Raw genomic sequence first — 26,142 nt, 5'->3', positions numbered from 1 at the left:
TCGGGGCCCGTTACGGGTGTCCCCTTTGACCCCCCCTGTCGCCGGGCCTGGCTATACTCTGCTATACTGGCTGTGCTATGCCCAGAGTCTCACAACTGGCTGAGCTATATAGTGACTGTGTATATGTGGAATACTGCACGCTGCTGTGTGCTGTGCTATACTCTGCTATACTGGCTGCACTGTGTCCAGAGTCTCACAAGTGGCTGACCTATATAGTGACTGTGTATAGGTTACATGCTGCATGCTGCTCTATACTGTGAATTGTACTGTTTGCTGTGCTTTATCCTTGTGCTTTTTGTTCATGTACATCTATAAGGCCTTGATCCACACAGTTGGAATTGAGCTGTAAGTTAAAAAAAAAAAACAGAAAAATAAAATACTGTATGGATTTTTATTGTTTGTACTAGTTGGTGCGCTTTGTTCACTTACATCTATAAGCCCTGTGACTTCACCCAGTTTTAACCGTGCTGCGAGTTAAATATATATATAGATCTATTGTTTGCACTGTTCTGTGCACTGTACACCAGTGCACTGTGGCAATGTTTCATACTGTAGATGCACTAATAAATGCTGTGTGTTTGTGCCCCTGCTCTGTCGCTTAGTCATCAGCCAGCTCACTCTCCCCATACCCATACATTATTACACCCTCACTCACTCACTGGCTGCATTGTATAAGAGTGACCCAGGCTTACTGATTGTAGGAAGCCCCATCACCTAAAACACTCATTATTATCCCCCTTCACTCACTGACTACAATTTATAACTACATTTTTTAATACCCATTGTTACACCTGACAATGTTAAATTCCTTTGTCGTATAAACAACCCTTAATGAAGTCTAAGAACACAATACGCTGTTTATTTAAGAAGTACCGTAAGGGTACGCTAGTTGCGTAACGATCGCTTAGTCGTAGGCGAGACGCTCAAGCGTCACGTTCGCTCACGGCCCAGCGATCACAGGACAGCAAGTTATTGGTGATGACTAGAGTAATGATTCGCTATGGCGTAGCGGACGCTCGAGACCACGAGGAGATCACCAGCGGCGCAGACGCTCACAACGCTATACCTTTGTCTAAACCTTTTATCAATGAAATACACAGAATACCTTAATGTGAATACAGGGTGTAAGTGCAACCTTGTGTAACCTGACTAACTACAAAGCTGCTTGAGCGTCACCGACGCTCAAGTGAACACTTAAAACTATAGGAAATACACAGATACTGGTTTAGGGTCCAAAGCCTATTATCTGTATTTTAACTATTATACTTGCAAAAAGAATCACAGTACAAATGATACACTACAATATAACAGAGACTTCCTAACCAAAATAACTATACAAGAAATACAATACAATACTATGCTGATCTAATACAATACAATACTAGTCAATGGGAGATACGAGAGAAAGAGAAGGGAGAGAGAGAGAGAGAGAGACGGAGAGAGAGAGAGATTGGCTCACAGTAAGACAATATGATTACGGAGAAAAACTTACGCACAAAGGGTATGATCGCATGCGCCTCTGGACATCCAGCTTCCCGATTATCAGCAATGAGAACCGTTTGATGAGAAGTGAAAGCTGGATGCCACAGGCCCGTCTTTTATGCTACTCACACAATGCAATCTAATGGTCCCTACAACCTCATTGTCCATTGGATGCAGGAATTCGGCTTCGCACTATAACAAAAGGTCATAGGGTGATTCATACAGGTGGGCTGTGACGATTTCAAACGGCTCAGGTGGGTGGGAAACTAGGTTTCCCGCCGCATACCTGAGTATGAGTAAATAATAGAAATGGACATAAACTTCTTATGTCCATAACTATCCGCACGAGCGATTAATACGCTCCAAACCAACACCGGAATATTGCTATTTAAATACTCTTCCGATGGGTACCAAACACTGCTGTATGATTCCTGTTAGACCCTTAGCACAATACAAAGAGGGATTCCTCCGTTCAGGGACATTCCATATTAACCAAACTTTCAGAATCTATCAAAGGGATCATGGTCTACAAACTACATTAATTGTGAAAATATGTAACGATTGGGTCGCACGCTACGACTACATACTCCTTACCGTAAATACGCATACCGATGCGAGCGGGTGCACGCATCAGCGGGTATGCGCTATCATGGGAAAGCGCACGCATGCGCAGCGCGGACCAGCGTGAGGTGCAAATATGGCAGCGTGTATAGGGATATTTTTCTGACTTTGACAGTCCACCCTTTGGCAGTCAATAATAACTGCCATCTTCAAAACAAAAAAAAGGGAGAAAAATATAAGTCAGGGGTTAATTCATTTCCATGGTTGGGTAAGGAAGAAGAGAGGAGTAGGTGTGAAGAGGGTATGACCTAGTGAGAAAGCAGAAGCATGTGTGTATGAGTCCATGTTTGGAGGGTCATGTATCATCGTGCCGTACGTGTGGTAAATCAAGCTTCGAGGTATTGCGAAGTATACATTTGAATTCCTTCTTATCCCGTGGTACAGGTCTGTGGATGGGCTGTCAAACTTTACCGAGCTCATTTCGGCTTTCAGTTGTAACAAAATGGGGATGCACATTTTAGTTGATGATACATGAATGGGGGAAGTATGTGATTGCTGATATCTGTGCCTGTATTCCCTATACTATGTGTGTTATTACCTGAGGGTTGTAGAGATGAGGATGAAGAACACTTATGGAAAATGCAATGATATTCTATGTCAGGTAAATGTACATCTGTCGTTGAAGTTTTGTTCGGTATCTGTTGAGAGTCGTCTTCTTTGCGCTGTATTGCTCCTTGGGCATGAGCAAATAGCTTTGTCAATGCCATCAGATTTACAAAAATGTTGGGCTAGCGTGAGTTTAAAAATACTAGGGAAACTGGGGATCCATGGCAAAGTTCATCAAGTGTCCATATCATAGGTTGTCAAAACTTCATCTTTGGTGCTTGTCTGTTGTCTGTATAGCGTCTCGTCAACTTCCTCGTCCAAGGGGGTCTTTGTATCTTGGGGAAAAGCAGAAAAACAGGTGAAAGAAACGGACCTTATAATCGCATTTTTCATCACATCCTGGTTTCTATCATTGGGTCATAAATCAAATCCAGGTTAATTACAGTTTCCTCGCTCCTCAAGCTCATCACTCTTGTACTTTGTTTGCACCTCATTAAAGCCTGCCCGCATCTAAATATCAATCCAATAGATATAACAACACCTAAAATACATAGGAGAAACTTTCCAACATCCATTATGACTCCTTGAGCCCAGTCTCCTAAACCGGAGAACCAATTTCGCGGGTTCAACCATGACACCCAACTAGTCAACTCATTACCTACAGCGGCAAGGGTGAGATTGTGTTTTCGGCGAAATTCCCATTTTAATTGGAGAATATCGTCCATCTTTTGGTCTATGACCTCTACCAGATCCTCGGTGCTATTTGTGATATACGTGCAACACTTTATGCCGTACTGTGTTGCCAATGTAACACAATATCCGCCTGTTACTGCTGTAAGATAATTAAGAACCATCCTATGCTGAACTAGTTCTGTTTTATAAGCTTGAAGTTCTCTTCCAGTGTATCTGAACGTGTCATCATACATTTCAGTGATATTATCTAACAAATTGGCGAGTGCGGAAATGTATCTATAATTCATCACTCCCCGAGCGGTGCGAGTGAAATCTAACGCTACCAGAACCTGAATCCCGGTGGATTCATGGATAAGATCAGAGGCCGGATGCTCTAACCTTTCTGACAGTTGTCTTTTAACTCGGTACTCGTAATGAGTGTGAGTATAAGGAGCTTGGGCACCACGGTGTATGTCCTTCATTTTGTCATGTGTAACAGTCATCACTTCAGGCAATACCTTTCCAATATAACACAATCCTTCAGAGTTTGGGGCAAGCCACTTGTACGCCTTTCTCCCGCATATGAAATATGCATCATCGGGGAGAACATATGGGACGGAGAAGGACATTACCATATTACAAACCTTCCATGTGAAATCTCCTGACCCTAATTCTTCCATCTGCTTAATGCACGTATCAGACTGTACGATATGTGCACAGTATCCTGGTGATACTTCTCCAACTCTAGTAATTCTATTTCCTAGGGTGTATCTATACCGGAAAGATTTTCCTCTACTGGCTATGTGGCGTACAAGCTCTGTATCTGTAGGCATTCTATCTGCTCTGTGTGAGAAGGTCATGGTAAGGTTGCTCCATGACACTTCCCAATTTCCCGGCTTACGGGGATTGGAGATATTGAAACATAAGAGGGACCTATCCACATGGTATTGGTGGAGCTTCAAACTAGGAGGGCTGGAGATGTTAAACCTCCGGTCCACCGGTCTCCCACCACTTAGCTCAAGTACCTCCCCTAACGTTAAAGGAAATGGTACTAGCCCTGATTTGCTATGACCCTGAGGTACTTGAGAGCATACCCAACAATCTGTTTGGTTTAATACGTTACCCACTAAGGAGTGATAGTCACTCAATGGATGCCGGTCCATATGGATATTAAAACTGGATTGGCATTTCTTTATGCACCCATCCTCAATCAAATTGTCACAGAGCCTACAGATACAGTTTTCTTCAGCTAACAATCCATCACAATTTCTTCTATCGGATCGTTTTCTGATACTCGCCTTTGCTTGTTGGTTTGGTTGATCTTGGAAAACTACGCCTCCATCATCATAATCGGAACCCATTCCAGAACCTCTCTCGACCTCTATGGTACTCTCGCCGGAACAGACTGCTCTGGTCAACATCATGGTTAACATCAAAATCCGGATCACAGTCTCTTGGGGCAAGTCCATCTTCGAGGAGGAAATAGAGAAGAATGAGAAGGGGGAAAAAGAAATTTTAAGGGAGAGGGGATGGGAAGTGGAGAAAAACAATAAAAGGGGGAAGGGAGTCAACAACTGCTTTCGGTCTTCAAGGCTCAGGTGCCGCCTCAGTCCTCCTGGAACAGACACTCCAGTGATACAACCTCTACCGTCTGTTCCTTATCACGGGACCTCTCTGGATCAGCAACCTTTTTGCAGTGGGATGAATGGACCCAAGTCTCTCTCTCAGCAACCTTCAATGCTGTGGTGCTAGTCAATAAGACCTGGTATGGTCCTTCCCATCTATCAATAAGACAACCTGAGCGTAGAAAATTTCGTATCATTACATAATCCCCAGGTTCAATGTCATGACAATTACTATCTGGTAAATCAGGAATCACCAACTTCAGATTATCATTTTGATTCCTCAACTGCTTACTCATGTTAATCAAGTATTTTACAGTTACTTCATTGTTACATTTCAAATCATCCTGAGGGTTAATCATGACATGCGGTTGTCGACCAAACAGAATTTCAAAAGGGGACAGGTTAAGAGGGGACCTGGGAGTGGTTCTGATGCTATACAAAACAATGGGTAAAGCTTCTGGCCACGTCAATCCTGTCTCTGCCATTACTTTACTCAATTTATTTTTAATAGTGCTGTTCACTCTTTCGACCTTCGCACTCGCCTGCGGACGGTACGGAGTGTGCAGCTTGCTATCAATACCCATTAATTTACACGTTCCTTGAAAGACATCACCGGTAAAATGGGTACCCCTATCACTTTCAATGATTCTAGGGATACCATATCTACATACAAATTCCTGCACAATTTTCTTAGCTGTAAACATAGCGGTATTTGTAGCTGCTGGAAATGCTTCGACCCAATTCGAGAAAACATCTATACAAACAAGTACATATTTCAAATTTCGACATGGGGGTAATTGAATGAAGTCAATTTGTATTACCTGGAAAGGGCCGCCGGCAGGTGGGATATGGGATGGTTCTGTAGGTATTGCTTTTCCAATATTCTTTCTCAGACAGGTAAGGCATGACATTGCTCTTTTACCCGCATGAGAGGAGAATCCTGGGGCGCACCAGTATGCTCTTACCAATTTGCACATCCCCTCCTTGCCTAGATGAGTCAACCCATGAGCTGCTTCAGCCAGACATGGAAGATATGCTCTGGGGGCCACTGGTTTACCATGTCCATCCGTCCAGAGCCCTGAGGACTCCTGGCCATATCCCTTTGCCTTCCAGACTGCTCTTTCCTGTGTGGAACACAAATTCTGCATCTCACACAACTTCTGTGTGTTGATGGTATTAAATACCATCAGTTGTGTGGTGTCTGTCTGTATGGGGGTAGCAGCTGCAAGCTTAGCTGCTTCGTCTGCTCGGCTGTTACCAAGTGACACTGGGTCTTGACTATATGTATGTGCTTTACATTTGATAACAGCCACTCTGTCGGGTTCCTGTATCGCTGTTAGAAGCCTTTTTATATAAGCTGCATGCGCTATCGGTGTACCAGCTGCCGTCATGAAATTTCTGAGGCGCCATAGGGCTCCGAAATCATGTACTACCCCGAAGGCGTATCTAGAATCGGTGTAGATATTGGCTGACTTACCCTTAGCCAATTCACATGCTCTGGTTAGGGCGACCAGTTCAGCAACCTGGGCTGAGTGAGGTGGACCTAGCGGTTCCGCTTCTATGGTGTCTTGGTCATCTACGACTGCGTATCCAGTACACAAGTCTCCCGAGTCTGACTGTCTATGACAACTACCGTCAGTGTAGAACGTGAGTTCTGCATCTTCCAGTGGATTGTCACTGATGTCAGGCCTTGCGGTAAAATTTTGGGTCAAATATTCCATACAATCATGTGCATCTTCCTTTGTATTAAATCCTCCTTCCCCATCACTCTCACCTTCCACCCTTTGTGTCTGACCAGGCACACCTGGGAGAAATGTCGCAGGATTTAATGCGCTGCATCTCCTTATGGTGATGTTTACTGGGGCCATTAATGCCAATTCCCATCTTGTAAACCTTGCTGATGAGACGTGTCTGGTTTGGGCAGAATTCAATAAGGCAGATACTGCATGTGGTGTATGGATTGTGAGGTTGTGGCCTAGCACGACATCTTCGCTTTTTGTCACAAGCAATGCTATCGCCGCAACGCTACGCAAGCATGTGGGGAGGGATCGCGCTACCGTGTCTAGCTGAGCGCTGTAGTATGCAACTGGCCTGCTGGCATCACCGTGTTTTTGGGTTAGTACACCTGCTGCGCAACCAGCACTTTCTGTTCCGTATAGTTCAAAGGGTTTCCCATAGTCTGGCATACCTAGTGCTGGCGCCTGCGTTAGGCACTGTTTGAGTCTCTCAAATGCTGTTTCGGATTCGTCTGTATGCGAGATCCTATCAGGTTTGTTTGAGGAGACCATTTCCTGCAAAGGTAACGCCAATATGGAAAACCCTGGGATCCAATTACGGCAATACCCACACATTCCTAAAAACGTCCTGATCTGTTGCTGGGTTTGTGGCAGTGTCATGTCTCTAATGGCTTGGATTCTATCAGCGGTCAGGTGTCTCAGTCCTTGTGTTAGACAGTGTCCCAAATATTTTACCTTAGGTTGGCATAATTGCAACTTGTCTTTGGAAACCTTATGTCCTGTGTCTGAAAGATGAAACAGGAGCTGTTTCGTATCCTTCAGGGAAGTTTCCAGCGAATCTGAACACAGTAGTAAATCATCTACATACTGTATCAATACTGATCCACCCTCCGGTTGGAAAGACTGTAAACAATCATGCAAAGCCTGAGAAAATATACTTGGACTGTCTATGAAACCTTGGGGTAACCGAGTCCACGTGTATTGGACTCCTCTGTATGTGAATGCAAACAAATATTGGCTGTCAGGGTGCAGAGGTACCGAAAAGAATGCGGAGCAGAGGTCAATAACAGTGAAAAATTTGGCAGTGGGAGGAATTTGCATTAGGATGACAGCTGGATTTGGCACTACGGGGAACTGACTCTCAACTATTTTGTTAATCCCCCTTAGATCCTGCACTAGCCTGTAACCCCTCCCCCCACTCTTTTTAACAGGGAAGATGGGACTATTTGCTGTGCTGGACGTTCTTACTAGAATGCCCTGTTGTAGCAAGCGCTCTATTACTGGGAAAACTCCTAACTCCACCTCTGGCTTCAGAGGATACTGTGGGATTTTTGGAGCTATCCTACCATCTTTTACTTGTACAACTACTGGAGCTACGTTTGCCATTAATCCAGTGTCCTGTCCATCTTTTGTCCAAAGTGACTCTGGTATCTGAGATGTCATCTCTTCTATTTGGGATGGATTCCTATTTGTCATAATGGGATGTGACATTAATTTTGATGGGGAGTCTAACATGTCTCGTACTTCCTGAGCGTGATTCTCAGGAATGTCCAAGAATACACCTTCAGGAGTACAATAAATGACGCAACCCATTTTACATAGTAAGTCTCTTCCCAGGAGATTGGTTGGTGCCGATGCAGCTAGCAAAAATGAATGCTTGGTATGCAAAGGCCCTATTGTAATCTCGGCTGGTTTGCTAACAGGGTAGTGCTGGACTACTCCGGTTACTCCCATGGCTGGAACTGTCCTACCAGTGGTTCTCATGCCCACTGTCGAATTTATCACTGACTTGGCCGCCCCTGTGTCTACAAGAAAGTTTAAGGTTTTACCAGCTACATTGATTGCAATCTCTGGTTCACTTCCAAGACTGGCAATCAATTTCACTGGCTGCAGATTACAGGTATGGCCACACCCCTATTGGGTATGCTGACCTCCCTGAATCCCGTTGGCAGCAACTACTTGTGGGGGAGTTAGCTGGGAACTACCAGAGGCATGCCAATCTCTGTTCGGGGGGTATCTTTTTGTTTCCCCTGTATGTGGCTCAAAACTCCGCCTCTGTGGACCCTGCTCCCAATGTCGTGTGTCGTGTCGTTGTCTAGGGGGTTGAAAAGATCTTTGTACACTCTTTGTTCTACAGTCTCGTGCGTAGTGTCCCTGTTTGTTACAAGAAAAACATGTTATTACACTTGACTTACCCACAGGATTCGGTGGTACATACGCAGGCTGCCTTGTGGTCAGCGCCTGTATACTTACTGCCATCAACTTATCACTTTGCGACTCCCTGTGTCTAGTGATGTTTCTGTCGTGATCAATAGCAGCCTCTCTCAATGTGGACACCGACAGACCTCGCCAACATGGTTGCGTGGTCTGAACCCTAGTCTTTAATGTTTCCTTTAAACCATCCATCAGTACAGATACTGCTACTTCTTGGTGGTTTGGGTTGGTCCTAATGTCTTCTATTCCAGTGTACTTTGCCATTTCTAATAGTGCCCGATGAAAATATTCTGTTGCCGTTTCGGACTCTTTTTGTCTAATGGAGAATATTTTGTTCCATTTAACAACGGCTGGGAAATACTCCTTTAGCTGTAAATTTATCCTTTTTACGTTATCTTTGTTGTACACATCTGAAAGTGGTACATCTTTATCTAGTCCACAATCAGCTAAGAATTGAACTGAGTCGACATTTGAAGGTAAACAAGCTCTTAGCAGTATCTGCCAATCCTTGTTGTTGGGTTCTACAGTGTTACCTAGATCCCTGATGTATTTTTGGCTAGCAACTAAGTCTTTCCTGGGGTCAGGAAATTCAGACACTATTGTTCTTAATTCCATTCGGGAAAATGGAGTGTACATGGCAATGTTCCTAATGGGAGTGGCTCCTGATACATCTGTTTTCCCATTGGGAACTGCTATTACTCTAACAGGGTTAACTCTAACAACCTCATTCTGTGTAGATTCTACAACTTGTGGTGAAATTGTTTCAGTATAATGCATGGTGCCGTACTTACCCGTTGACACGACCTCACCTATCCCTCCGCTAGGGGCCTTCGCTAATCTCGTGGGTGTTGCTGTGCCTACTGTGGTCTCTGCTATGGTGGCCGCTAGAGAGAGAGCTGAAATTGTTGCTGGATCGTCTTCTTGATCACACTCCTGAGGAAAGTTCAAAACAGGGTACAACTTGCACGGGTTAATACTTGCATGAGTTACTTGGTTAACATCATTAACATTTACAGGGTTACTAAGTGTTTGTGTTTTACAACCCAGTGCGTTTCTCTCCGTAATCAACTCCTCTCCTGCTATGTATGGTGGCGGCGGGGCTGTGGCGATCAGTTTCCTGACTGCCCCAGATCCCGCCGCCAGAGCCAAACCTCTCTGTATCTCACCTTCCTGTTGCCACAGCTGTAAATAATCATGATGCTGAATTCGTCTCTTTGTTGATTTTATGAGACATATCCTCCTCCTTAAATTTTGTAACACTTCTGGACTGAAGCTACCTATTCTTGGGAACTTCTCCCTGTCTTGTACAGTCATTCTCTCCCATTCATCACATAAAACCTCTGTGTGACTTCCGTATTTTTCACACATGATGTATCTTGCCGACCCGACTGGTCGGTTCTCTGAATCAACCCGAACCGAGGTTGATCGCCCCCTACCTGAACAATTGGCCCCCATAATCTGCAGGTGTTGCTTATTCCTCCTTGGATCTTTATATCAAGGTTTTCAGCGAACCCTTACAAACAAACCAAGATGTCCTGGGCAGGCTGGCGGTGGCGGTTTACCAAGTACCCCACTCACTTCTCGCCCACGTTGGCCAGTACTGCAATCACTGTATCCAGAGCTGTTGTACCCAACTCAGGGCCCCTGTGAACCTTTATTTACTGGAACATATGAGGGTTACCCGCAGGACACTTACTCTTTCCAGTAAAGGTGAGGTTGTTAGATAGTTCCTGAGTGACCAGCGAACTTCCCTTTTAAAAATAAAAAATTACACAAATCACGTCAGAATGTACAAATAGCGTTTATGACCACTTTACTCTAATGGTATTAGGTCAGATTACTAACTACTGCACACAATTACGTGCGGTACAATCGTTCAGTACATAAGCACTACCTGTTATGTACTGAGAGATCAATGGAATCGAAAATTGCGGCTGCGAATTCCTTCAGCCAGAGCTTCCAATGGCCTATATGGGTTTTAGCACCAACCCCCGGGGTTGTGCTTCTTGTACCTTTATAGCGGACCTTCTTGTACCTTATGACCTCCTGGTCTTGTTTACCTTGTGACCTCCTGGTCTTGTTACCTTGTGATCCGCTATACTCTAATGCTCATATTTTAATTAACCAAGGATGCCTCCTTAGCCACCGTATATGTCACTTACACGTATGTTCCTTGACGAGTACCCGACTTTCCTTTTGGTTCAACCTCTAAGTTATATAAACTTATGTAATAAAAAACACACTCACTCAACACATGTACACTTTCGTTTCTATATCTATTTCTGCGCAGAAATTTTCTTTAGCCCAGCTGTGTTACCAATTAGGAGCAGGATCTGTTAAACTAAATTTCAAATTTTCCAAAAATAGATTTGCGTTATTTACCGCGTCGCGTTATCTACCGCTGTGCGTTACTTATCGCCTTTGCGTTACTTGAGCTACGTGGGCGTAACCGGACGCTACGTTGCGTAATGTATGCTGCGTGCGTCTGCCTTTGGATTGCGTACGCTAGTCTTTGTTAGAGACACGTGTACGCAAAACAAAAGATCCACCGTAACACAATTTCTTTTATCAATGTAAACGATCCCTGATCATCTACCGCGTACCCCACTGGTTTTGCCTTATCTCCCAGGCAAACCTGTGTGTTTGTCTACACTTTTAACTATTACCTCTATTATGAAATAACAGCAAATCTTTTTTTAGCACTTTCTATCAACTATAAAAATTGGCAAACAGGAATAGTGATATACGAAATTTATGAAATACACAGATGGAAAAGAAATGCAGATATATATATGTATGCGTGCGTATATACGCAAGACAGAAGAAAAATAAACAGTTTTAAAAGACACAAGCGTTTTGTTCTTACTTCCGGTTCCCGGATTCCTTCAGCACTCTTTATCTAAGTGAAGCAGACGCTTATCCCGTCAGCACTGCGAGACAACCTCCCACCCTTTGCTGGGGGATAATGTCTGCTGATCTACCTAGTGCAGATATGAGAAGGACAGGACGAGTCCCCCAATTGACAATGTTAAATTCCTTTGTCGTATAAACAACCCTTAATGAAGTCTAAGAACACAGTACGCTGTTTATTTAAGAAGTACCGTAAGGGTACGCTAGTTGCGTAACGATCGCTTAGTCGTAGGCGAGACGCTCAAGCGTCACGTTCGCTCACGGCCCAGCGATCACAGGACAGCAAGTTATTGGTGATGACTAGAGTAATGATTCGCTATGGCGTAGCGGACGCTCGAGACCACGAGGAGATCACCAGCGGCGCAGACGCTCACAACGCTATACCTTTGTCTAAACCTTTTATCAATGAAATACACAGAATACCTTAATGTGAATACAGGGTGTAAGTGCAACCTTGTGTAACCTGACTAACTACAAAGCTGCTTGAGCGTCACCGACGCTCAAGTGAACACTTAAAACTATAGGAAATACACAGATACTGGTTTAGGGTCCAAAGCCTATTATCTGTATTTTAACTATTATACTTGCAAAAAGAATCACAGTACAAATGATACACTACAATATAACAGAGACTTCCTAACCGAAATAACTATACAAGAAATACAATACAATACTATGCTGATCTAATACAATACAATACTAGTCAATGGGAGATACGAGAGAAAGAGAAGGGAGAGAGAGAGAGAGAGAGACGGAGAGAGAGAGAGAGATTGGCTCACAGTAAGACAATATGATTACGGAGAAAAACTTACGCACAAAGGGTATGATCGCATGCGCCTCTGGACATCCAGCTTCCCGATTATCAGCAATGAGAACCGTTTGATGAGAAGTGAAAGCTGGATGCCACAGGCCCGTCTTTTATGCTACTCACACAATGCAATCTAATGGTCCCTACAACCTCATTGTCCATTGGACGCAGGAATTCGGCTTCGCACTATAACAAAAGGTCATAGGGTGATTCATACAGGTGGGCTGTGACGATTTCAAACGGCTCAGGTGGGTGGGAAACTAGGTTTCCCGCCGCATACCTGAGTATGAGTAAATAATAGAAATGGACATAAACTTCTTATGTCCATAACTATCCGCACGAGCGATTAATACGCTCCAAACCAACACCGGAATATTGCTATTTAAATACTCTTCCGATGGGTACCAAACACTGCTGTATGATTCCTGTTAGACCCTTAGCACAATACAAAGAGGGATTCCTCCGTTCAGGGACATTCCATATTAACCAAACTTTCAGAATCTATCAAAGGGATCATGGTCTACAAACTACATTAATTGTGAAAATATGTAACGATGGGGTCGCACGCTACGACTACATACTCCTTACCGTAAATACGCATACCGATGCGAGCGGGTGCACGCATCAGCGGGTATGCGCTATCACGGGAAAGCGCACGCATGCGCAGCGCGGACCAGCGTGAGGTGCAAATATGGCAGCGTGTATAGGGATATTTTTCTGACTTTGACACACCCCAAAATCAGTAACTGTATTGATTATATATCAGTGTCCCCCTCCCCCTCACTGACTGTAGTGCCTGCTACAATCTTTAAGGAAGGTGGAGGGGAAAGCACTGACTGTCCAATAATGGGTAATTTAAGTGATGGGGGACCTGATAACAGGGGATGGAGGACATGCTACAGCCAGTGGGGGGAAGCACTGATGTATAGTGCAGGCACCCATACCTTATAATACTTATTATTACACATTAGTGTTGACTGCAGCATATATGAGTGCCTCTCCCCTTCCTACTGATTGCAGCAGCTTAGCAGGTCTCCCATCCCTTATAATAACCATTATTACACCCCTCAGTCAGTGTGACTGTATTGATTATATTTCACTGCCCCACCGATTGTAGCAAGCAACTCCTATACAGGGTAAAACAGAGTATTATAGCATATTGATATCACTCCAGTCAGTGAGTTCCTCCTAACCGGTCATGATTGTAGCAGGCAGATGTTATACACTGTACTTGAAAATAACACTTTCCATCTCCCCAACCAACCACCACCTAATTGTATTTTGAAGTAGGTGGATGTTATATAAAATGTAGAAAGAAATCTGTAATATAGTACACTGGAAGACCTCATGTTTTTCTCTGTGTGCATCCCGGCTCCTCTCTCTGCACATCTGATGTCACACACATGTGTGTCATAATGGGTCACACGCATAAGATTGCAGACCTGGAGACACAGGCATGTGTGGGAGGCGGCACCCAACATCTGTCTAATAACTGGTAGTCTGCTGGGAGTATTCAGCCAGCCAAATCATGGACAATTTTGGCAGAGCTCACATTCCACCAGAAATTACCTTTATAAAGCCTTGTTGGAGGGCCCCATAGGACCAGCAGGGCCCCCTGAGAGACACAGAGCCTAAAGTAGTCACTTTGGTTGCCTTGTGGTAAATCCACTACTGCCGGTGATATAGGACTGTGATATATCTTTTTCCCCTTGTGTAGCTGTGAAAGCAGTTCGACATCATACTTGGTCCTTACTTTGCTGGTAAGGAGTGAACAGTGTAGCACTTTAAGACATCTTAACTATTTAACATTTTTCAAACAACAATCAAGAGTCGCATGAGACAACATCTATTGTTCTAGATTATTTGGTGGCAGTCACACAAGACCTTTACCTTGCCGTGTTTCCATTCTATCATCCATGGTATAATAAGCATCTGCTGATCTTCTTCCAGGTGTGGATCAAATCTACCAACAGCTGTCCGATGGGGAATACTTTTATGTCCTATTTGTTTAAATTTCCAATTCTCAATGTCCAGTACTTCAGGATATTCTCCTTTGTCATCAAAACATATTGTTTCGTTATATGGCCCAGTGTAGCTAATTTTATTTACAAAGTTTTTCAGCTTAAAAAAACAAACAGAAAATGTGTTAACATTGGTAATCAATTCAAAGTATAAGAATAATGTTCTAAATGGTAAGACCTTTACAGGGGGAATTGAGACAAGGGATGAGAGTGTAATCCTCCCTCTGTATAAGCCATTGGTACAGCTGCATCTTGTATATTGTGCACATTTCTCGGCGTCACAGTATAAAAAAGATATCTTGGATCTTGGGGGGTGATTCCGAGTTGTTCGCTCGCTAGCTGATTTTAGCAGCATTGCACACGCTAAGCCGCCGCCCTCTGGGAGTGTACCTTCGTTTAGCAGAATTACGAATGAAAGATTAGCAGAATTGCGAATAGAAAGTTCTTAGCAGTTTCTGAGTAGCTCGAGACTTACTCCTACACTGCGATCAGCACAGCCCGTTTCGTTCCTGGTTTGACGTCACAAACAGGCCCTGCGTATGGCCAGCCACTCCCCCGTTTCTCCAGACACTCCCGCATTTTATTCTGGCACGCCTGTGTTTTTCCGCACGCTCCCAGGAAACGGTCAGTTTCCGCCCAGAAACACCCACTTCCTGTCAATCACACTCCGATCACTTCAACAATGAAAATTCTTTGTTCTGCCATGAGTAAATCTACTAAGTTTTGAGCTAAAATACTTAGCACATGCTCACTACATACCATGCGCATGCGCATTTTCGCATTAATCGCTCCATTGCGAAAAATCGTCAACGAGCTAACAACTCGGAATGACCCCCTTGAAACGGTTCAGAGGAGAGAAAATGTCCTATCCAGCTAAGGAAGGGGTTCTTCCCAATAAGGGCAGTAAGCATTTTGAATACTCTGCCAGAGAAGGTAGTTATGGCGGACTCAGTCATTATTGTTAAAAATGGGTTAGATAAATTTCTAACTGAAAAAGATATCCAAGGATATAGCATTTGAAATGATTGTATTTTAGTAACAGCATGGATTATAGCTGTCATTTAGACTATAAACATAATACTTGGGAATACTTGGGTCATTATAGTTAAACTATAGTTACATATAGAATAGTGTAGGAAATATAATACAGGTTGAACTCAATGGACAACGTGTCTTTTTTCAACCTCATTAACTATGTTACTATGTTACTAAATTGCTCTAATCTGCATTACAGTGTACCTTGTTATATCTAAAATGTTCCTGAAATATTAGTAATAGACCACAAATACCAACATAACCATATTCATATCCCAGGAGCCATATAAAGGTAAGGAGCTTGGTAGCCTTTTCTCTGTCACAATTTCTTTCATCGGTTATTATAAAAAGAATGGCTGTTGTACATCAATAGCCAGTAGCCAGTAAAGTGATTTATCATCTTATATTACATCACCATGAACTATTTAGGGCACAGTGATGGGGTATCCGGATGAAAGTTCAACAATGTCTACGTCGACAATCAAAAGGTCAAGGTCTTGTTTTTCATGTTTTTTTCCAAATTTTTAGGGTTAGGATTAGGTGTTAGGGGAAGGGTTAGGCTTAATGTAATACTCTAATGGGAGAATTAGGGTTAGGCTGCCAGAGGTGACAGTTAGGGTTAGACAGCAAGGGGGATGGTTAGAGTTAGGCTTCTGGAGAAGACTGTTAGAGTTAGCCACAAGCAATATGACTAGGATGCAACAGAAGACTGCACTGATTAATTTTATGCACAACACTTGTATGTCTGTTGTCACGATCCGGGTATCTGGACGCCATTACTTACCCTTCAGATGCCTCCTAAGGCTGGCTCAGCGTTCCAGGACCGGATCCCGCTGTTCCTGAGTTTCCACATGCAGAATGTCAGAGTGGTGATTTCATCAGCCGCGGCCTCCGCTGTGCCCGCGTGGTTAAATGTGCGCTTGTCAGTCTGGCGTCTCCTGTCTCCTGTGGCCGGCGTCGCCATTACTGTTTCAATTCTCACATGGATTACAAACCAAACTTCCCTCCAAGTGTCTGCATGGGCGCAGCCATCTTGGATTTTGTCATCTGATCATTTCCACCAATCTGCTGTCTGTATTGTTGATTTGCATAATTGCCTAGCCAACCCCTTCCTTGCTGCAGGTATAAGTAAGCTGTGCCTGAGCAAGGAAGGCGTCAGTGCTTTGGTTGTCTAACCTAGTTCCAGTTTGTCTCTCTTCTGTGGTTGTCTTCCAGGTTCCTGCTCCTGTCTCCAGACTTCTGCTATAAAGACCCGCACCAGCATTCCATCTGCGGTGTAGCCTGACTCTCCGATCCATTCTGGACTCACCTGTTTCCAGCTAAAACAATCACCTGCTTCCAGCCCAGCTTCCAGCAGTGTACAGCTTCTCTTAAAGGGCCGGTGTCCTTTTCTGCAGTTTACCACTCTCCACCGGTATTATTATTTCACCGCTCTCAAACAATCACCTGAATCCAGCCCAGCTTCCAGCAGTGTACAGCTTCTCTTAAAGGGCCTGTGTCCTTTTCTGCAGTTTACCACTCTCCACCGGTATTATTATTTCACCGCTCTCAAACTCCAAACTTCATTATTATTTCATCGCTCTCAAGTTCGTTTATTATTTAACTGGTCCCAGCCAGTATCCACTCCGTATCAACAACAGTCTGGTTCCAGCCAGTATCTTCAGCAGCCCAGCCTTTCCTGGAACACCGGCTGGTACGATCCTGGGTTCTCTCCATTGCTACAGTCAGGCCTGGTAAGGACTTTCCAACTAGAAGATTATAAGAACTGTCTCACACTACCAGTGCCTGTGGCCCTTGCCACCCTGTAGTACATCAAAGAGAACCTGGCGAAGGGTTTCATCCGACCATCTTCTTCTCCAGCAGGCGCAGGCTTCTTCTTCGTTAAGAAGAAAGACGGTGGTCTGCGTTCGTGCATCGACTACAGAGGTCTGAACGACATTACCGTCAAGAACCGATACCCTTTACCCCTGATTACCGAGCTCTTTGATAGAGTTAGTGGTGCAACCATTTTCACAAAGCTGGACTTGAGGGGTGCCTACAATCTCATCCGAATCCGTGAGGGTGACGAGTGGAAGACCGCCTTTAACACCCGTGACGGACATTATGAGTACCTCGTCATGCCCTTCGGATTGAGCAACGCTCCAGCAGTCTTCCAGCACTTCGTGAATGAGATCTTCAGGGACATCTTGTACCGCCATGTCGTGGTTTATCTAGACGACATCCTCATCTTTGCTAATAATCTCGAAGATCATCGTTTCTGGGTAAAAGAGGTTCTTTCCCGTCTCCGTGTCAATCACCTCTATTGTAAATTGGAGAAGTGTGTGTTTGAAGTTAAAACCATTCCGTTTCTAGGTTACATTGTGTCCGGTTCCGGACTAGAGATGGATCCTGAGAAACTCCAAGCAATCCAGAATTGGCCTATACCCTTAAGCCTCAAAGGGGTCCAGAGGTTCTTAGGGTTCGCCAATTATTATAGAAAATTTATACGAGACTTTTCCACCATTGTGGCGCCTATCACTGCATTAACCAAGAAAGGTGCTAATCCGTCCAAGTGGTCCGAGGAAGCTATACAGGCCTTTCACCTTCTGAAGCAACGGTTCATCTCTGCACCAGTTCTGAAACAGCCTGACACCGACTCTCCTTTTATCTTAGAGGTAGACGCCTCCTCCGTTGGAGTAGGAGCAGTGTTATCCCAGAGGGCCAAAGATGGACATCTACATCCTTGCAGTTTCTTCTCCCGGAAGTTCTCTCCAGCTGAGCGCAACTATGCCATTGGCGATCAGGAGTTGCTAGCCATCAAGCTCGCTCTGGAGGAGTGGAGATACCTGTTGGAGGGAGCTTCCCACTCAATCACCATACTCACCGACCACAAAAATCTTTTATATCTCAAAGGCGCACAATGTCTGAATCCTCGTCAGGCCAGATGGGCACTTTTCTTCTCTAGGTTTGACTTTAAACTCCAGTTCTGTCCGGGTTCTCAGAATCGTAAGGCCGATGCCCTTTCCCGCTCATGGGAGCAAGAAAATGAGTCCGAGTCTGCAGACAAGCATCCTATTATTAATCCATTGGCATTCTCCACGGTAGGGATGGACTCTACGCCTCCACCAGGGAAAAGTTTTGTTAAGACAGTTCTAAGGAAGAAGCTCATGCATTGGGCCCATGCTTCCCGTTTTGCTGGACATACAGGCATTCAGAAAACCCTTGAATTTATTTATAGGTCCTACTGGTGGCCAACTCTGAAGAAGGACGTTATGGAATTTATTGCCTCCTGCCCAAAGTGTGCCCAACACAAAGTCTCCCGCCAGTCGCCTGAGGGGCAACTGGTTCCATTATCTGTTCCCCGTCGACCATGGACCCATTTGTCGATGGACTTTGTTTCCGATCTACCTATCTGCAACAAGTTTAATACCATCTGGGTGGTAGTTGACCGGTTCACCAAGATGGCACATTTCTTTCCTCTCACCGGTCTTCCGTCAGCTTCCAAGTTGGCTCAAGTGTTTATACAAGAGATCTTCCGACTTCACGGTCTTCCTGAAGAGATCATCTCGGATCGTGGAGTACAATTTGTAGCCAAATTTTGGCGAAGTTTGTGTCAAGCCCTCCAAGTCAAGTTAAAGTTTTCCACGGCTTACCATCCTCAGACCAATGGTCAAACCGAGAGGGTGAATCAGGACTTGGAGGCCTTCCTCCGTATATATGTGTCTTCCTCTCAAGATGACTGGGTTCAACTCCTTCCTTGGGCCGAGTTCAGCCACAACAATCAATACCATTCCTCATCTTCTTCTACACCATTCTTCATTAATTATGGATTCCACCCTAAAGTCCCAGAATTCCAACCGCTTCCCGCAACTTCTGTTCCAGCAGTAGATGTCACCTTGCGTCAGTTTTCAAATAACTGGAGGAACGTCCGCGCAGCCCTGCTTAAAGCCTCATTCAGGTATAAGAAGTTTGCCGATAGGAAGCGTAGAGCGGTTCCTGCTCTCAAGGTGGGTGATCGTGTGTGGTTGTCCACGAAGAATTTGAGGTTGAGAGTTCCCAGCATGAAATTTGCACCTCGCTACATCGGACCCTTCAAGATTGAACAAGTCATCAATCCTGTTGCCTGCAGGTTACAGTTACCATCCTTCTTGAAAATACCCAGGACATTTCATGTTTCTTTGTTGAAACCGCTGATCCTGAATCGGTTTCATTCCGCACTTCCTCCAGCTCCCAAAGTTCAGACTCAACCTCGAGTACGAGGTGGCCAAGATTTTGGACTCACGTTTCCGTTACGGTCAGTTACAATACCTCATTGACTGGAAGGGCTATGGTCCTGAAGAACGCTCTTGGACCAATGCCTCAGACGTCCATGCTCCTGCCTTGGTCCGAAATTTCCACGCAAAGTTTCCTTTAAAGCCTAAGAAGTGTCCTGGGGCCACTCCTAAAGGGGGGGTGCTGTCACGATCCGGGTATCTGGACGCCATTACTTACCCTTCAGATGCCTCCTAAGGCTTGCTCAGCGTTCCAGGACCGGATCCCGCTGTTCCTGAGTTTCCACATGCAGAATGTCAGAGTGGTGATTTCATCAGCCGCGGCCTCCGCTGTGCCCGCGTGGTTAAATGTGCGCTTGTCAGTCTGGCGTCTCCTGTCTCCTGTGGCCGGCGTCGCCATTACTGTTTCAATTCTCACATGGATTACAAACCAAACTTCCCTCCAAGTGTCTGCATGGGCGCAGCCATCTTGGATTTTGTCATCTGATCATTTCCACCAATCTGCTGTCTGTATTGTTGATTTGCATAATTGCCTAGCCAACCCCTTCCTTGCTGCAGGTATAAGTAAGCTGTGCCTGAGCAAGGAAGGCGTCAGTGCTTTGGTTGTCTAACCTAGTTCCAGTTTGTCTCTCTCCTGTGGTTGTCTTCCAGGTTCCAGCTCCTGTCTCCAGACTTCTGCTATAGAGACCCGCACCAGCATTCCATCTGCGGTGTAGCCTGACTCTCCGATCCATTCTGGACTCACCTGTTTCCAGCTAAAACAATCACCTGCTTCCAGCCCAGCTTCCAGCAGTGTACAGCTTCTCTTAAAGGGCCGGTGTCCTTTTCTGCAGTTTACCACTCTCCACCGGTAATATTATTTCACCGCTCTCAAACTCCAAACTTCATTATTATTTCATCGCTCTCAAGTTCGTTTATTATTTAACTGGTCCCAGCCAGTATCCAGTCCGTATCAACAACAGTCTGGTTCCAGCCAGTATCTTCAGCAGCCCAGCCTTTCCTGGAACACCGGCTGGTACGATCCTGGGTTCTCTCCATTGCTACAGTCAGGCCTGGTAAGGACTTTCCAACTAGAAGATTATAAGAACTGTCTCACACTACCAGTGCCTGTGGCCCTTGCCACCCTGTAGTACCCAGGAATTGTATTTATCCTCTGTTGACTTTTATGTTTCCTTTTACTGCTGCTGTGTTACAGAGTTTGTCATAATAAACATCATTGACTTTTATCCTGGTTGTCGTGGTCACGCCTTCCTGCAGTTATTCTACATGTTACTTACATGTCTAGGGGTCTGATACAACCTCCCAGGTTCCGTTACATCTCAGCCCCTACAACTGAGGCTGCCTCCCGTCAGCTCAGGCCCTCAGTTGTGACATCTGTGTGCGAATGAGTCTCTGAATCTGAAGTGATATAAGGCAACAGTTGGGTCTTTTTTACATGCCAAGTGCCATTATACTATGTATACAGACTCAATTGCACACATACAGTATATACAAGTTTTGCATGGCAAGTTAATCAGCACAGTTTCCTGGTGACTCCTAGTCACATAACATTGTGTCAAAGATGCATTTACAGCAAACAAAAGATGCCTGATGGTATCAGAGTTGCATGGGACCTGTCAGCTCACTCATGCCAGGCATCTCCAACTGCGTGGCATATTGAGGCTATATATAAAGATACATCTGTAATGTCCTAAAAGAAAGTCAAAACTTCAGGTAATTCTTTAAGGCAGATATACATACTGTATATGGAGCAGCAGCCATCCAGGAATTCCATGGACTGCATTGATTGTGGTAGAGTAAGGTCCACAAATATTTTCACTAGCTCTTGGAGGTCACTTAATGCATTTCTCTGCCTATACCAACTGTCAGCAGCTGACTTAGAAGTGAGGAAGCCTTACTTGCTCTTGGAAAGATGGGCAAAACTCCCACATCATCTGCCCATCCCCAACCACCCTTTAAAGCGGATGGTATAATGGTCAAATATGATGCAATTTGCTATGCCTAATGTCTTTGTGGTCAGCCACCCAGAAAACACAAATTTGGGAATCTCAGCAAACATCGCAGAGGTTGGGGTTGAGATTATGTGATTTACAGTGTCCCACCCCATCCCACCTACCTGGACAGTCCTCTCCTGTAACTACTGGAGAGAAAATTGCTGTAGTTGGCTGACATGACCTTTGCAATATAGACATCCTGAACTTTAGGTAGCAACAATTACATTGGTACTTATACATGATTATTTTTTAATACATTTCTCCATGGAGACATTGGCAGCCAGCAGATGCAAATGGTAAACCCAAGATAGACAATGAAAAGTCCTTTCTTCAGTGTATAAACAGCGTTTTATTTGCATATATGTAACACATTAATTTCTTAATAAAGATTAAAATATAATGGACAGCACCTGATTGTACAGGTCACAAAATGAGTGACATTTGGACAAGCCTAGTTAATAGGAAACAGTTATTCAAGAGCAGTCCCTTGCGCCACTAAGCCACCCAAGGTATAAATATGGGAGCTGAAATAATATTTAGATGCACTTATTACTTGTAGAAACATCCCTTGCTTACTTTGCACTCTGGAGTGAAACATTTCCACAGTGTGCTGGGTCCCAGAGCTCTTTTAGCAGATCTGGCAGAGCTTGATCCCCAGATTTGCTATGGTCCTGCAGTGGTTAGGAAACTGCTGCCCACTGCCGTGATCTGACATTACTGATGTTTCCTTCCTCCTTCTGTCAGGTTGCCACAGCTACCATAGGGATGTGAACATCAACCTGTGTAAAATTTAAAGGGTAAGTTTGAATCCACACCTTTTAAACTGGAGTTTATGTGAACTGAACAGCCTTAGTTCTTATTGTGTAACAACTTCTAGTTTCTTATTCCAGGTTTCTGCTACCACCTCATTCTGTTCCAGGTATGTTTGTTCTCAGTTGCGGTCCCTGTGTTCCCATTTTGTCAGTGTCCCAGTCTTCTATCTCCATGTTATACAACTCATGATGAATTTCTGAGAACGTCTCCAGTGTGTACCAGCTCTGTACTAAGGAACCCCAAAAGAGGGTTGTGACCTGTATGTCTGGTGCAGTGAAGCCCATACCTCCTTGCATTGCTGGTGAACACCACTGGCATGTTAGGCTCTGCTCCTCTTTTCTAGTCTAAGCCAATGCCGAAGTACAGGTTACAGTAGCATTCATTTTATCCACCTCTGAATTGTAACAGCCCAACATGGATGCTACTAGAAATTCATAACCAAAACAATTGTTGGTAAATCTCCTCACCAGAGTTGATAATCAAGAGCAATATCAGGCTCAGATTATGTATTACCTACAGACACTTGTTCAGCAGGTCAATACCATCCTGCCACATCTGGCACAAACTGTGCTACATCCTGCAGTGCCTGTTAAAGCTGCAGGAGCTTCCACACTGATACAGATTCTGACTCAAAATTAGATAGTGACCCCCAAAGTTATCTGGGGTACTTTGATCAGTGCTTGGTTAAGTTCAAGATCTAAGCTTTTTTGGAAGCCTTCAAGAAAGCCTTTGATGAACCTGGATGGGTGACATCTGCTGTATCAGCAATTATGCAAGTGAAACAGGGCACCCAATCTGTAAGGAAATTTGCTGTGCAGTTCAGGACCCTTGACTCTAAGCTTGGGTGGGATAATAAAGCTATGGTTGCAGCGTTCATGCAGGGGTAGGCCAAGTGTATCACAGATGAACTGGTGTCCAGAGAATTACTAACATCCATTGACGATCTAACATCATTGTGCATATGCATGGATTTCTGCCATACGGAGAGAGTGCAGGAAATGGAACAGTCATGAAGTTTCAGTTTCAAACTGGCTCCTAGTCTACCTTCTGAATAACTTATGCAAGTTGGTAAATCTTGCTTCTGACTGAAGAGAGAGAAAGGAAATTCAAAAACAAACTTTGCTTATAGTGTTGTGAGCCATGTCACTTTCTTTCAAGTTGTTCGCAGTGTCCAGGAAATGAGAGGACCTAAGTGATCTTGAGATGGTAAGATTAGTTACATTTCAACACACACCAAAAGAAGGTAATCCATCTCTGTTTACTATTGAATTGTCCTTACTATTAGAAAAGTTACAGAACCACTTAAGACCTTCCTTGATTAAGGTGCCAATGGAATTTTTATTACAGCCAAAATGGTCCAGGAGTATAGGATTCCCTGTGTGCCTCTGAGAACCCTCATCTACACAATTGGTATGGATGGGAGTAAAATTCCTATGGCTACAATTCACTACAAAACCCATGATCTGACCATGCAAATTGACGGTCTCCATAGAGAGAAGATCTCCTTTTATGTGCTTCCAAGAGCTGAAGCAATTATTCTGCGTCTGACAAGGGTATTCTCCATTTTTAGATTAGAATAAACCCCAGATTTAGTTTTGGTGGTCTCACTATCACCAATAATTTCTACCAAAAATCAGATACTCACAGAAAAAACCATCCTGAGCACAACTGTCTCCTTATCAGGCCTTTAGTAACGTGTTCATTAAAAAAGCTATGGGGACACTGCCGGTTCATTGGGAGTGGGGTTGTCCTATTGACCTACAGTATTATCAGGGAAAATACCTCCTCATGGAAGAGTGTTCCATCTGTTATTCTCAGAAACGCAGTCATTTACCCAATACAGATGTGTCCACATACACTCTTCCTCATTTAAGACATATGGCCAAATTAGCCAGGCAATGGAATCTGTAACTTAGACACACCTTGTGCTTTTTCTTAAGATATGATACTTTAATCTGCTACTTTATACACATTCTTTTGTAGAAAAAAATATAAATAGGAATCCATCAAATCACTACTCGTTGGTTGAGCATTTTAGCCAAGTTAAGCGTTTCATGCCAAATGAAGCAAAGAGGGAAAGGTGTTTGAGGGCACATCTGTACAGTATATCAAGGAGATCCTTGAATGTGGGTTCATTAGAGAGTCCAAGTCACGTGTTGGAGCTGGGGTCTTTTTTGCTTAGAAGATGTACTTGGGTTACTGGGAATACTGTGGCCTGAATGCTATCATAAGTGGTCATTCCGAGTTGTTCGCTTGCTAGCTGCTTTTAGCAGCATTGCAAATAATAGGCCGCCACCCTCTGGGAGTGTATCTTAGCTTAGCAGAACAGCGAACGACAGATTAGCAGAACTGCTACTAAATAATGTGTTGCAGTTTCTGAGTAGCTCCAGACCTACTCCTAGATTGCAATCACCTCAGTCTGTTTAGTTCCTGGTTTGAAGTCACAAACACGTCCTGCGTTCGGCCAGCCACTCCCCCGTTTCTAAAGCCACTCCTGCGTTTTTACCTGTAACGCCTGCATTTTTTAGCACACTCCCTGAAAACGGCCTGTTTCTGTCCAGAACCACCCACTTCCTGTCAATAACACTACGAACACTCGAGCGATGAAAAAACATTGTTCGAGTTTGTACAAATCTCCAAAGTTTTGTGTTAAATTAGTGAATGCATGCGCATTTTCCACCTAATCGCTCCATTGCGAAAAACGGCAACAAGCAAACAACTCGGAATGACCACCATAGTTAAGGACCGTTATCCTGCACCCTTAATATCTGAGCTCTTTGACAAAATTAAAGGAATAAAAGATTTTACTAAGTCTGATCTTCATGGGGCAAAAAATCTAATTAGGATCAGATCTGGTGATTAGAGATAGACACCCTTCAACACTTGCATGGCCAATATGAGTATCTGGTCATGCCTTTCGGATTAAGCAATGCCCCTGCTGTTTCTCAAAAATACATAAATAGCATCTCCTGAGACCTTTTATACAAGGACATTTTGGTTTATTTGGACGATATCCTGATATTAATCAAAAACTGTACATATATAGTAGAGATGAGCGGGTTGGGTTCTCTGAGAACCGAACCCTACTGGACTTCGCTACCCAAGCCCGGAACCAAGCCTGGCTTGCGTTTTCCCACCTGACTGGGAAACCAGAACGAGGCAAAATGCCATCATCCCGCTGTCGGATTCTCGCGGGATTGGGATTCCATATAAACAGCCACGCGTCGCCACCAGTTTCACTCCAGCATTGCAGAGTGTAGAGAGAGGACGTGTCTCCGTTTTCAGTGTCCTGCATCGGTTCAGTGGTAGTGTCTTATGCTGCATCAGTCAAGTCACAGTGGTGGTGTGCTCTGCTGCCAAATGTCCAGTGCTTCTGTATAAGTCCAGTCCAGTGGTGCTATGTTGTGCTGCATCA

The 26,142-nt window shown here is 44.3% G+C and overlaps 1 protein-coding gene across 1 annotated transcript in view; it reads right to left on the bottom strand.

Moving 5' to 3' along the window:
- Nucleotides 1-24,557, bottom strand: part of LOC135052231 (vomeronasal type-2 receptor 26-like) — a 49,684-nt gene extending 25,127 nt beyond the window's left edge. The window contains exons 1-2 of the mRNA XM_063957427.1: nucleotides 24,510-24,557; nucleotides 14,505-14,735 (exon numbers count right to left, since the gene is read on the bottom strand). Of these exons, the coding sequence (XP_063813497.1) occupies nucleotides 14,505-14,735; nucleotides 24,510-24,557 (279 nt within the window). The remainder of the gene's footprint in view (nucleotides 1-14,504; nucleotides 14,736-24,509) is intronic.
- Nucleotides 24,558-26,142: the final 1,585 nt, after the last annotated feature.

Source organism: Pseudophryne corroboree, chromosome 1, assembly GCF_028390025.1.
Source record: "Pseudophryne corroboree isolate aPseCor3 chromosome 1, aPseCor3.hap2, whole genome shotgun sequence".
Taxonomy (NCBI): domain Eukaryota; kingdom Metazoa; phylum Chordata; class Amphibia; order Anura; family Myobatrachidae; genus Pseudophryne; species Pseudophryne corroboree.
This window is presented reverse-complemented; position numbering and strand designations above follow the sequence as displayed.